This window comes from Panthera pardus, unplaced genomic scaffold (assembly GCF_024362965.1).
Source record: "Panthera pardus isolate Hobbes unplaced genomic scaffold, ASM2436296v1 HiC_scaffold_19, whole genome shotgun sequence".
In the NCBI taxonomy this organism is placed as follows: Eukaryota; Metazoa; Chordata; class Mammalia; order Carnivora; family Felidae; genus Panthera; species Panthera pardus.
In genome coordinates, this window is record NW_026526754.1 from 15,003,315 (window position 1) to 15,017,298 (window position 13,984).

Here is a 13,984-nt window from a genome sequence, read left to right on the forward strand (position 1 = left end):
CAATTAGCCATAGAAACCTCTGCTCATCGCTAAGTAATAATGCACTGATACCGTGGATGAAATTGGGGCATCAACCTTCAACACCAGGTCATCTCTCTAAGAGAACAAAGACACATGAAGCGTTTACCTGCCCAGGGGATGTTTGATTGAACTAAAAGTTTGGAAAAGAAAACCTTGGAAATGGAAATGAATCTTTAGCGTGGAAAATTAAAATCAAAGGTGATTTGCCATTAGAAAGGCAAAGGTGTAAAACTGTTAATAGTAAGACTTATTTCTAATCTTGACTTGGTATGTTTTTTATTGCTGCAGTTTTGAATTTTAACAGTCCTTCTGTCTAGAATCACTTTTGAATTTGGTGGCAAGTAGCCCAATCTTTATGATTCATCAGTAAAATACAAATTCCTTTCTAAGAGTTGACAGTAAGCACACAGACCATGCCTCATTCGGCTGATATTAACACTTTCAAACAAACACTTTCCATGCTACCCAAGGAGGGGTCCATATGGCGTTGCTCTGTGTTCCCACCATAACTTAAAGGGAAACTTTCACAAAGTCCAGAGCCCTCGATGTCCTACAATTGAAGGAGGAGGATGCCGTCAAATTTTCGCAGCAGGAACCCGCGTGGGTGGCACCAACCTTGACTTGCAAGTGGAACGACAGTACATCTACAAAAGGAAAGGTGATGGCGTCTACATCATGAATCTGAAGAGAATTTGGGAGAAGCTTCTGCTGGCAGCTCGTGCGCCACTGTTGCTGATGAAAACCTGGCTGATGTTAGCGTCGTATCATACAGGAATCCTGGCCAGCAAGCTGGGCTGAAGTGTTCTGCCCCTGGAGCCGCTCCTGTTGCTGGCCACTTCACCCCCGGAACCTCCACTAACCAGATCCAGGCAGCCTTCCAGGAGCTGAGACTTCTCCTGGTTATTAATTGCAGGGCTGACCACCAGTCTCTCACAGAGGTGTCTTATATTAACCTGCCTACCATCGCTCTGTGTAGCACAAACTCCCCTCTCCGCCCTGTGGACATCGCCATCCGTTGTCACGACAAGGGAGCTCGCTCAGTGGGCCTGATGTATTGGACGCTGGCCTGGGAAGTTCTGTGCACGTGTGCTGCCATTACCCACAACACCCGTAGGAAGTCGTGTCTGGTCTCTACTTCTACAGAGATCCTGAAGAGATTGAAAAGGAGGAGCAGATTGCTGCTGAAAAGACTGTGACCAAGGAGGAATTTCAGGGTGAACGGGCTGCTCCCGCGCCTGAGTTCACTGCCACTCACCCTGAAGTCACAGACTGGTCCTGAAGGTGGGCAGGTGCCCTCTGTGCCTGTTTGGCATTTCCCTACTGACTCGGGCGCTCAGCCTGCTGCTGAAGACTGGTCCACAGCTCCCCCTGCTCAGGCGACTGAATGGGCAGGAACCAGCACTGAGTGGTCTTAAGCTGCTCTTCCACAAAGGCCAACGAAATGGAAATAAGGTGGATGGAAAGTAAAAAATTTCTTAAAAAAAAAAAAAAAAGAGAACAAACAAACAAAACCCCCTACATAATCCATTACTGTGAATGGCAGCATAGTGGCAACAATCCCAAAAGACGTAATTGGCTTCTTTAGCGAGATTTGTACATTTCTGAGCCAACTTGTTTATTAAACCTCATGGAATATATGATTGATTTTCTGGGAATCCATAGGAGCACATTCCTTTAATAAATGGTAAGATCTAGAGAACAAATTAACTAAGAGCTTTCACTTCAACAGAAAAGATTTAGAAGCACTAAAAGAGATTTTAAAAACACGCATATTGTTAAGTGTGGAAAAAAAAAAGACTAGATAAAAATGACTGGATTGGATAAAAGTGTAAATCATGAAAATAGAATCATCATTCTTTCAGTATTTTTCATCCTTTATGTTCATATTTAATAATGCCTACCTATTTTTGTGGAAATTTTTATTGCTATTATTCATTCTGTAATATTTTTTTATGGTGAAACCTACATCACATGTGCACTCTGTAATTTTGCTTGTTTTTATTATGATACACACCATTTTATTTAAGTAAACTTTTAATCTTTGAATACTTTTAGATTTATCAAAAAGCTGCAAAGATACCCAGAGTTCCCATACCCCCTGAACCCAGTGTCCTCGGTTGCTCACATCTTACATCATGTGTGCATTTTAAAGCATATTAATTAGAATGCTGTGCATATCTACATGTGCATTTCCCAGCTTAGAAAGATAATAGTATCAATATCCATTTGTCCCTCCAGGGTCATGTCTCTTCTCCCCAGATAAACACTGTCTCGAATCTGGGGTATTTCTCCCTCTCATGTTCTTTTTAACTGGCATCTATTGAGGTGTTTCTAAGTTCCTAACCAATATACTGTGGAATGTTCCATAATAAAACGCAATCAAGTTCTCGGTTGGTGTCCTTTGGTACCAGAACATTTTGAGCATAAGATTCTACTGATCTCATGCTCTGCAAACTGTAGAGCACCCTGACACTTCCAGGATTGGGAACAAGGGTCCAAAAGAAAGCAGAAGGCCTTCTGCTGCCCAGCTCCCCCCCTCCTCTTCCTGGGTTTGTGCTCCAGAGACTGATAGAGAAGGTCCATCCTTCTGGAAGCTCACTTGGGGCTTTGGGCTGGGAATCCTGGATTCCGGAAGTGGACTGGAAGGGGAGTGGGGTGATCATCTCTTCCCAGTTTTCGCACTGGATGCCCTGAGTCCGAAGGCAAACTGTGACAGTTGTTGACCCTACTGGACCTTCAGCTCTTTGTGCATGAGAGCCCCCTGTATTACTAGGATCTGCTTTATCTAGGTGGAAGGCGCTTCCTAGGGTGTTAATTCTTTAGCCAGTTTATCCTCAAGTGAATAAATGTCCCATGTTCTGAGATGGGATCTTACAAGTTTTCTTCCATTTGTGTCTCAGTTCAGCTGCAAATTTCCGGTGATCTTATCAGCCTACAATCAGCCTAACATGGCTGCCGTGCCCCACTGTTCCACCAGCCCGCATTGTACGTCCATTCTAGGCCCATCTTGAGAGTGACAGTTATATTGGGAGGGGGGCTGCTCAGAAACCACAGCATTCTCCATATGCCATGCCAGATCCCATTATCTGTCCGTTGTTCTCTCCTCTTTCTCCCCCCAGCCCCAGCTGAGTGCTTTTCACAAATTTGGACTGCTTTGTGGTGCATTGTGCCCAGCTTTTATCATTTATAAATTATAAATTTTAAGTCTGGGTTGAGGACAGATAAATGTCTAATTTCTGTATGTTGCCCCATGTGATCTTTGTGCTGAAGAATAACACACTGTGCGGTGCCAACTGGAGGCACTAGACCGTGTGCAGAATTCTCACACCCCCGCTTGTGTAAATCAAACATTATCCATCCAGTGAACAGGCTAGACCACCGTGAAGTCAAAGCCGACATCTTACTTCTGGTGCAGTGACATCGAGTGATAATTTATCTGTCATCTTCAGAGGTGCTTAACATGCCGACTGCCTCCAGGAATGGATCCATCCATTAATTCAACATTAAGTATTCCCTAGAAATCTTCATATTTTAAAACTTCCATCTCAAACGGGTTCAGTGCTGAACCTCTCCTTGCTATTGCAATATATTCACTTGTGGGTGCCTGTTATCATAGACTAATGAGACTAACCTGGCTTGAACCTTTCTTTATTCTTAGAATCTCTTGCTTATTAAACATCGTAGCTAGGAATACAAAGTTCCTCATGGTACGACAATGTGCTTTTTGAAAGTTCCATCATCTTTCTTGGTGACTGAGTTTGCTTAGTTTTATTCCCTGCAGGCATATTGCAAAATTTATTTTATTCTGAGATAGTTTGAAATGTGTCAGGAAACACTACCTGGAGAAAAGGAGATTAGCAGAGCTGTTTATATTCCTGGCATATTGTAGTCACCCCCAAATATTGTTGAACTATTATCGTCTCAGTTGTTACTTTAACATTCTTAATTGGTTAATAAGTCATCTAGAAAACATAGCGAGGTTATAATAACCATATCCTATACCACAGAAGAATTTTAAGCACCGAAAACGTGTGTAGTGGCCTGTGCAATAAATTGATACTCAAAGAGCATTCATCACCTTTTCTTGATACATCAAATCTGAAACTTCGGAGTCTCCCTTGGTCAAAATATAATATTTCAGTGTACCTGATAATAGTTTTAAATATGAATCCTGGTCTTCACTTGCCATATAAATGGGTTTTGTTAGGAAAACAAGCATTAAAGGGGAAATATCTTCAGTCACAGTATGTAATTATAATGGAAATTCTCAGGTAGAAAAATAGCGTGGATTGTATTGGAATTAGGAAGTTGCTGATTCATTTCTTATTCTTCGAAACTGTAATAGTGCTTGACAACCATAACGGCAAAGAAAGATTAATGAAAAATACATAAGTATAATATATGTGCTCATACTCCATAAAATTATTTATTTCACTTGGATAGAGAAACACTTAGAACATCATTAAAACTCAGAGAGTAATGGTTAATATTATAGTTCTTTATTATTTAAATAATTAGAAACAGGGCTTAGGTAAGTGTTAGAAAAAATCAATATAAATGGAACATTCTTTTGTGAGTCAAAGGATAAATAAAATCACAGTGAAATGTTTTTGACATTAAGTCATTATGATTTATTAAAATGCATGTGTATATGGCTTTTATATGCATATAAAAATAAAGTATTTAATTAAATAGATGGTTGGTAATTTTATCCCAAGTCAATATAACTCCTTTCCCAAATAGTTTCAAATACCAAGGTATTTCATAGTTATTGATTTATCTTTTCTTATGTGCAGTGCACATTTTCAATCTTTATGCCTTTTTTTGCATTCCAAAAGACTAAGTTCCTATGTTTAACTGTAATACATAATTTAATATTATGTAATAATAATATAGTATAATAATTGTATGATAATTACTGTAACATTATTTCATAAGAATCCTATGGTAGTAATGAGAAATACTTTGTATAAATTGCAGTTTGTCATTTAGATCAAACTAATGATGACTGCAAGGGGCTCTTCCTCCCTCTTTTAATTTTAAGAAAATAATCAAATGGCTACTTCTTTTCTTTTCTTTCTTTCTTTTTTTTTTTCATAATGAAGCAGTCTGTGTACTAACTCCTGACTGATTATGATGTATCCTGACTTACTTTGTTTTGTTTTGTTTTGTTTTGTTTTGATCAGGTTGTCCTGACAACAGCTTTGGATCCAAATGTAAAAATCCACTTGGTGGATTTCAGGGATGTATGAGACTCATTTCTGTCAGTAACAAGGTGGTGGATCTGATTTCAGTTCAGCAGGGATCCCTTGGGAACTTCAGTGACCTTCAGATAGACTCGTGTGGAATCACAGACAGGTACGGATCTCATTTTTTCTTTAACTTGGACCCGTCCATTTTCAAATGTTTGGCAGCATATTAAAACTTATATATAAAATGAACATGTTTTAAAACTCCTTTTCCCACCGTCACCTATTCCACAGGAAATGGATGATAGTCACATTAGCAATAAGAAAAATATGCTTTTAGTTTTATGCTTCGTGTTTCCAGGGATAAAATTTAGGTGGGAGACATGTGACCATGTTATTTATATGCTAACGTGCTACCGATTTATAAAAGGTAATGTTGATGCTGCTATAACTTTTATTTACTTTATTTTTATTTTTTAATTTGCATCCAAGTTATTTAGCACAGTGCTGTAATGATTTAAGGAGTAGATTCCAGTGGTTCATCCCCTATGTATATAACACCCAGTGCTCATCCCAACAAGTGTCCTCCCTAATGCCCCTTACCCATTTACCCCATCCCCCATCCACAACCCCGCCAGCAAGCTTTGGTTTGTTCTCTGTAACTAAAATTCTCTTCTGTTTCGTCCTCCTCCTTGTTTTTACATTATTTTTGCTTCCCTTCCCTTATGTTCATCTGTTTTGTATCTTAAATTCCTCATACAAGTGGAGTCACATGATATTGGTCTTTCTCTGTCTAATTTCACTTGGCATAATATCCTCTAGTTCCATCCACGTAGTTGCAAATGGCAGGATTTCATTCTTTTTGATTGCCGACTAATACTCTATTATATATATGTACACCACATTTCTTTATCCATTCATCAGTCAGTGGACATTTGGGCTCTTTCCATACTTTGGTTATTATCAATGGTGCTGTTATAAACATTGGGGTGCATATGCCCCTGTGAAACAGCACAACTGTATCCCTTGGATAAATACCTACTGGTGCAATTTCTGGGTCATAAGATAGTTCTATTTTTAATTTTTTGAGGAACCTCCTTACTGTTTTCCAGAGTGGCTGTGCCAGTTTGCATTCCCACCAGCAGTGCAAAAGATCTCCTCTTTCTCTGCATCCTCGCCAACATCTGTAGTTGCCTGAGTTGTTAATGTTAGCCATTCTGACAGGTGGCAGGTCGTATCTCATTGGGGTTTTGATTTGTATTTCCCTGATGGTGAATGATGTTGAGCATTTTTTCATGTGTTAGCCATCTGGATGTCTTCTTTGGAGAAGTGTCTGTTCATGTCTTTTGCCCATTGCTTCATTGGATTATTTGTTTTTTGGGGTGTTGAGTTTGATAAATTCTTTATAGATTTTGGATACTAACCCTTTATCTGATATGTCACTTGCAAATATCTTCTTCCATTCTATCAGTTGCCTTTTAGTTTTGCTGATTGTTTCCTTTGCTGTGCAGATGGTTTTTATTTTGATGAGGTCCCAATAGTTCATGTTTGCTTTTGTTTCCCTTGACTCCAGAGACGTGTTGAGTAAGAAGTTGCCGTGGCAGTGCTGCTATAATTTTAGACAAGTATAAATGTATCAAAAAAATATTAAACTCAATAAATTAGTACCTTCTAACAGTAGTATTGATCAGCACGTACCAGTAAGTCAGAGACCTATGCGGCTGGTTATCAAAATGTCTTTTGCTTCTCTGACAGCTGACTAATATTTTCAGTGGCATAGCAGTTCAACGGTTGCTCTGCTCCTAATGTGTACCTTTAACAGCACATTACTGTCTTCTCTGCAGGGAAAATAAAAAGGAACCCCTCCTTTGGAAAAGTTTGGAACTATAGCATTGATCAAGGTATAAACATGATCCAGTAGTTTCATTAGGAGCTCTAGCACAGGACATGATAGCATAAGATTTGGGAGTTAATTGTAAAGGACAGGTAAATTTTAAAATAACAATTGATAGTTAACAATTAAAAAGTATTTTTAGGCATGGGCAACTATAGCCAAATAATCTTGCCAGTCATGTTTTAATATGAAGGTTGTTAATTTTAATTATTGAGTTTAATGGAATGTCATGGTCATTGCGGATAAAAAAATTAAACATTGTGCCAGACTTAGCTCCTACCCTGTAGAGGTGTTCAATATATATTTTGAATAAATATAAATACTGAGCTTTAAAAATAACTTTTTATTTGCATGAGACATTTTATCAACATAAACGTATATATTATATCTGTTATTATATATGATGTGTGTTATATCTAATAGACTGTTAGTCTGTCAGTGCCTGTGGATCCTAATAATAATTAGTGTGAACACTAATAGGTGTTGTGTTGTGTGTAGAAAAAAAATAATTGTAATCTCATTTAGCAATGGATTAAAAGGCCATACTTTCCTCTTTAGGAATATGCATTTATCTATTTAACCCAATTTGTAGCTAAAATAATTCCTTCTATAATGAAAGATGATACGTAAAGGAAGACTTTAGACAGTAAACCTCAGTTGGCTTGATTTTGGTACTAAATGACAGTGACCTTCTCCATAGTTACGTCCACATCAGCTCTAGAACCTTCATCCCCATTTGGGGAAGGGCATGCCAGCTCTGAAGAGGTAGGGCTCACTTTCAAGTGGCTAACAATCATTAGGATCTGCGGGGAGATTCAGTCATCCACAATCAGTGATAGTCGTGTTAACCATCTTAGATTGTAGACAATTCCTTTGGTGCTGGTGGAGCCACACTTCTCCAAACTGGGTTTCTCCGAAGCTGCCATTTTACCCGAGGAGGCTGGATTGCCTCCTTTCTGGAGATACACACTTGTAAAACAGAGGACTGTGGTTTATAGCCCAGTTGGAGAATGTATGGTTTTAGTACCACACTTTGAGAAGACTTTTCAGAAAGAGTGAGCAAATTGTGGATAGATCTTGGCTATACATGCTTTCTTTTTTTAAGAAAAACTTATGACTAATAGTAACCCTAGCAGTATTAAAAATAATAGCAAAAATCAAAGTAATTTTTGTGTATGTTTACCTTTTAAGTTTCCAAAAGTATTTCTCGACTCATTTTCTTATGTTCAGAAGAAAACGTATATCCATTTATTTTGGTCGTCTATGCTATACCTATTGACATAGCTTGCAAGCATTATTAAATAAAGTCTCTTTTTAAAAAAAAATTGTTTACCAGTCTGTATTCTCAGCACTTAACATGAATTAGTATTTAAGTCTGTGAGTTTGAGTGACTGTGTGTAAGGATGATGCAAGTGTGTAAGGAGTCTGGGAATGCATGTGTGAATGACCTACAAGTGTGTGCACGTGTGTGGGAATAGCGTTGATGTGTGTGAGTGTGTGTATATGTACAAGTTAGCATGTGAGGAGCTGTGTGGCGGTGTATGTAAGGATTTGCATGAGTGTGGGAGGTGCTTTTGGATATGTGAGTAAGCTTGTGAACGTGTACATGTGTGAGAGACTGTGTGTAACGACCATTCTAAAATGAATTTTGCCTATTTATTTTTTAATGTTAAAGATCTCATTGGGTATATTAAATGACTTATGAATTGGACAGTGTCCCATTTAGCAGATAGAGGGGCGCTCCCTAAAATGAATTTTAAATTAATTAATGTGTATTTAAAGTAACCCTCACAAAACACCCTTAGAGTCTCTTCCTGGTAGTGTTTGTTTCTTGTAAATCTGAGAGCAGGTGCACAGAGAGGTGAGGTTGGCTAAGAGGACGCAGCTCAGGAGAGAGCCCGCATCCGATCTCAGCGCTCTGGGGCTGGCCAGGTCCCACTGAAATGTCTGCCTGCCAAACTGCACAGCCCCCTGGGCGCACATTCACATCTATGGTGGTTCCTATTCAAGCTACATATAATAAACACATAATTTGATGGTTTAATACATTGCAGTGAAAAATAAACAGGAACGTGAAAAATATACTTAAAAATCTGCCAGGAACGTAAACAAATGTAGCTCCTTTTTTACTGTAACTTTAAGTTGGATCAGATCTACATGTAAAGGTGTACATATATTTACACACATGCTCACACTCACCTTTGTACGGTCATTCGCACATACTCTTTACACACAGACGAACAGCCTTTCATACGTGTGTACACATTTGTGTGCTCACTCACACGCTTCCAAAGCTTTACCACATCCAGTCTTTACAATACACTCTTTATTTGCACATTCTGGCACCTCCTTACTTACTAATCCACGCACATGCACACACACATGCGCACACTTACAAGAACATTCCCACACCCCTTACACACTCACATCTCCCTTATCCACATTCACACACGCACACTCACCTAGAAGCCCTGCCCCTGTCCTCTATGGACATACAGGGGAAGTGACCCTAAGTCAGAAATCTGGGTGCCTGAGGGCCGAGGGAGGCCAGTCCCTCGGCGAGGTGAGGACAGAACCACAAAGGGGGCTGCTGTCCGTATCCCCGGCCCATTATGAACAGCGAAAATAATGACAAATATCAACAGAAAAGTGTTGGAGGCTACAGAGAATGACTAAGGAAAGAGAAGAGCGTAAATTGTTGAGAACACTGAATGAAAAGCAGTCCTTCACTCTACAATGTAATTTACTCTAGGTTACTTACTAGTTGTCAGGAGAGGCTACTACACGGTGAATTTCAACACCACCCACAATCCAGTCTTCACATTGTACTTAAAAGAGGCGAAAAGTCAGGTCTAACAAGAATCAAGGAAAATGAATTCAATATCTTTCAGCAGCAGCAAATCAAATAGAAATGGCACATGTATCACACTGATTATTCATTCTTTAGGATCTTAGGTATAGCCACTTATATCTTTTAAAGCATGGCTGAGGTCCGTGAGCCTGCTGTCCTTTTTCTTTTCTGATCACCAACTAGGATTTGTCGTGTCTTAAGTTTTTTAATCTACCTCTTTCTTCTAGATTGTTACTGATCTGAAATGCTTAAAAAAATATGTACAGCATGAAACATTCCTGAATGGATTCCTGTGAATCTATAAAAATACTAAAATATATATAAACTTAATTGGCGTAGAAAGATGCCCACTATTTATTTGTGAATCCTTAAGAAGGAGGTTGGAAAATAACATACGATTTTATTTATGAACATAATCACACACACAAAGGCATATATACATTTATATATGCATGCGCATGCATGTATATATTTGTAATGGTGATTTTTATATATGAGATTATAAACCATATTTCTCCTCTGCTGTGTCCTGGGTTGTTTGATTTTTTGTACAGTGGATATCTGTTTTTTATAATCAGGAAAATTCACTGGCATTGTTTTCAGTTAAAATTGGAGAAATCCTATGAGCAGAACACAAAGTTCCCATCCTTAGTTTTAATAAAGGAGGTGGCAGAAACCCCAAGCGTGAATATATTCTTGATAGGCTTTGCAGTTTAATTTTTTGTTTGGGAGTAATGGCGAGCATTTCAAACTTTGGTCTCAATAGATCTTTCCATATCAATACTGAAAAGCATCCATAATCTGATCAGGGCTCTTCAGGTCGATACCAGAAGCTCCCCAAGTTTTTTGGCCACAGTGCCTTATATAGTTCAGTAATTTTTTCATAGTGTTCCAAGCCAAAAGATATAACTAACGCCTTCATTTAAGATGTAACTTAGGTCCAAACAACTTTATAGATATGTCCTAAAATTTAGTAAGCCTTTGAAAATGGAATATACATACATAATATATATTGTAATTTATATATGTAGATTATATATATGTATATATATAATTTGAAAAATATTTTAATTTTATTTTGAATTCAACACAGCTACTTCACAATTACACGTGTTTACCTGTTGAGTATTGCACAACTTTTCAAAACTTGGGATCAGGTCAGACACTGCCACCCTCATTTTTGTTCAACACTGATTTCACATGGTTTCACGTGGTTTCAGTTTTTTAGCAACTACTGAAAACCCAGGTTCTTAAATATGGGACATCATTGAAAGGAATGTATTATGATCTAATGTTGACATTGAACTACCTCAAGCAGGAAATTGTGCAAGTTTGGGCAGATATTGAGTATGCCTGTATTTCTCTGGAAAAGTTCAAATATCCTGGGAGCCCCTGTGAGTTCCATTCAGCACCCTAGAGCACCCCAATACACTGCTATGAATTTGTGTGCCTGTCCAATGAAACTTCAACATTCCTAGAGGTATTCACTCTACTCAAAAAGTGAATAAAGATGTCCCTCTGTCTTACTTCCTTCTTTTCTTCTCTCTTTTTTATTCTTGTTTCTTTAAATATTCAGTGTAGGAAATCAATAAGATTGAGTGTTGTTATTTTATGTAAGCTATTGGTATTTCTGGCAGCATATTGAATTAGTGTTATGTTTACTTAGGGAAAAGAAAGTGCTCTGATGTAGCAGGACATGTTGAAAATTAAGCAGTCACAACCAACGAGAATTGGTTGAAATCTGATGCAGCTATTGATCTAAGGTTTGGTTCTGTGATTAAAGCACCTTAATGGCAAACTGAATAACCATTAGTCATGTTAAATTTACCCTTTCTGGTACTGTGGACATTCTTCTCTCACATGACCATGACCAACAGTTTATGACAGCTCAAAATGAAAAGTAGTGATTGTATCTGCACCTTTTGGTAGGTGTTTGCCCAACTACTGTGAACATGGCGGTGAATGTTCCCAGTCCTGGAATACCTTTCACTGCAACTGTGCAAACACTGGCTACGCGGGAGCTACTTGCCACAACTGTAAGCCGAACACACTTGCTTCTTCTTGCCTCTGTTCCGATTTCCTTGTTCCATTTCCCTTTTCGTGGCTGTGCGCATATATGTCCGTGGATTGGAACGTGCAGGCCTGAATTTTAGCGTCCAGTTGATTCCTAGTTTATTTTAAATCCATACCTCTTTGCACAAAGTTGTCGAAGTAGCTTATAGAAGTAGGTAACATAAAACAGGATAGAAAAGAGTAGGAGAGCTGGCAAAGGAGAAATGTATATCGAAAAAAAAAGGCAGCTAAGGATAAATATAAATCGTGAATAAACATAGATAATGAATAAATAATAAATAATACAGAATGAGTAATCCTTAAATTCTCATAACCCCATTAGTGAGAATAATGAAATAAGCATGGCAGGTAACGATGTTAATCATAATAGTTCATTTTATTGAATGTTTTCTAAATGCAGGTACTGATATAATATTTTATATGTCCCAATTCATTGAATTCTGATGTTCCAAATTCACTGAATTAGTAGGTTACTATTATTATCCCTAGTTTACTCATGAAATAACAGAGAGAGACTAATCACCTTGCCCAAGGCCCCTTCAATAACTGAGGGACACTGAGTATGTGAACTCTTGGAATTGTGCTTCAGAGCCTGGGAGCACAACCAATAAATACTCTATGTATATTATAAACCACGCAGTTTTTCTGATGAAGTGTTTGCATGCATTGTAAGTAAGACTCATATGCCATTTTGATGTCCACTTTTTCAGTACATAGGACGGGGAGATCTAAACGCCCATTTTTCTCTCCCACTTTTTCACATTATTACAGACACTGCTGAGCTACCTCTCTCCTACTACGATGTCCCATAGCCTTGACCTCAGGCGAGGGTGTTCTATGCAGTCATCAGTCTCTCCACTCGCAGTCTCTTCACCGTGTGCTACTTTTACTCCTGTCGGAGTGGAGAGTTAGCATCCCGGGCTCCCAGCCCTGCAGGTTCTGGAAGGGACCCTCAGAGGTCCTGATTCGGGGCTGACGAGGGCGTGAGCGGGAGGGGCTCCTGGTGTCACCCTCAAGCCTGCACCACTGCAGCCAGGGTCATTCTTAGGCATCAGCTTATGTTCTCATCATGAAGGATGCCTACTGTTGCGAAGGCCATGCCTCACTGTAACTAGAGACCAAGTTACTCGAGCCAGGTCCAGTAGCAGAAGGCCAGTCGAGTTGACTTTTTCATATCCACCATCTTCCTAATTGTAGTAACTCCCAACAAAACGCTAATTCAATGTGTTTTAATTGACCCTTTGTTTGTAATTGTTATGAATGACTGAATCTAAATATTTACATTCTGAGGGAAAAAACTGGTTGATAAAGTATTTTTGTTTATGGCCACAGTTTGCTCTAAGCATGGAGTTAACTTACTAGGTTCTTGAACAGGTAGTCCAGATGGAGCTGAAGGGTTTTGGCCAATAAACATTCTGAGAAATGGGGCCAGGAGGACAAACTTGGTTGTAGTGAAGTCTTCACTGTCGTTAGCATAAATAGAGAACGGGGCAGGGATGGAGTCTTTAAAAGGTTTTATTAGAAAATAATATGTTATAAACATTCATATTATAAAGAGTCAAGCAATACACACGAAGCAAATGTACTCCCAATTACCATCATGGAATCATGTGTCCTTTCTTTTTCAAAGTTTATTTATTTATTTTGAGAGAGAGAGAGTACGAATAGGGTAAGGGCAGAGAGAGAGGGGAAGAGAGAGAATCCCAAGCAGGCTCTGCACTATCACTGCAGAGCCTGACATGGGGCTCGAACCCGTAAACTGTGAGATCACTACTTCAGCCAAAATCAAGTCAGATAGTTAACCAACTGAGCCATCCAGGCACCTCAATCATGCGTCCTTTCTAATACCAATCCTGACTCTCAAGTTATGTATATCTCCTGCCAACCGCCTTCAAAGAATTTATGAACGTATGTATATGTGTGCAGAAGTGAATAAAATAACCATTTTTACATGCC

The 13,984-nt window shown here is 38.8% G+C and overlaps 1 protein-coding gene and 1 pseudogene across 5 annotated transcripts in view; both read left to right on the plus strand.

The window, feature by feature from the left end:
• CNTNAP4 (contactin associated protein family member 4) overlaps positions 1-13,984 on the plus strand; it is a 251,582-nt gene that overhangs the window by 160,516 nt on the left and 77,082 nt on the right. For all 5 annotated transcript variants that reach the window (XM_019413125.2, XM_019413122.2, XM_019413123.2 and 2 more), the window contains 2 exons: positions 5,208-5,379; positions 11,885-11,991. In XM_019413125.2, the coding sequence (XP_019268670.1) occupies positions 5,208-5,379; positions 11,885-11,991 (279 nt within the window). The remainder of the gene's footprint in view (positions 1-5,207; positions 5,380-11,884; positions 11,992-13,984) is intronic.
• LOC109245712 (40S ribosomal protein SA-like) lies at positions 115-1,436 on the plus strand (annotated as a pseudogene).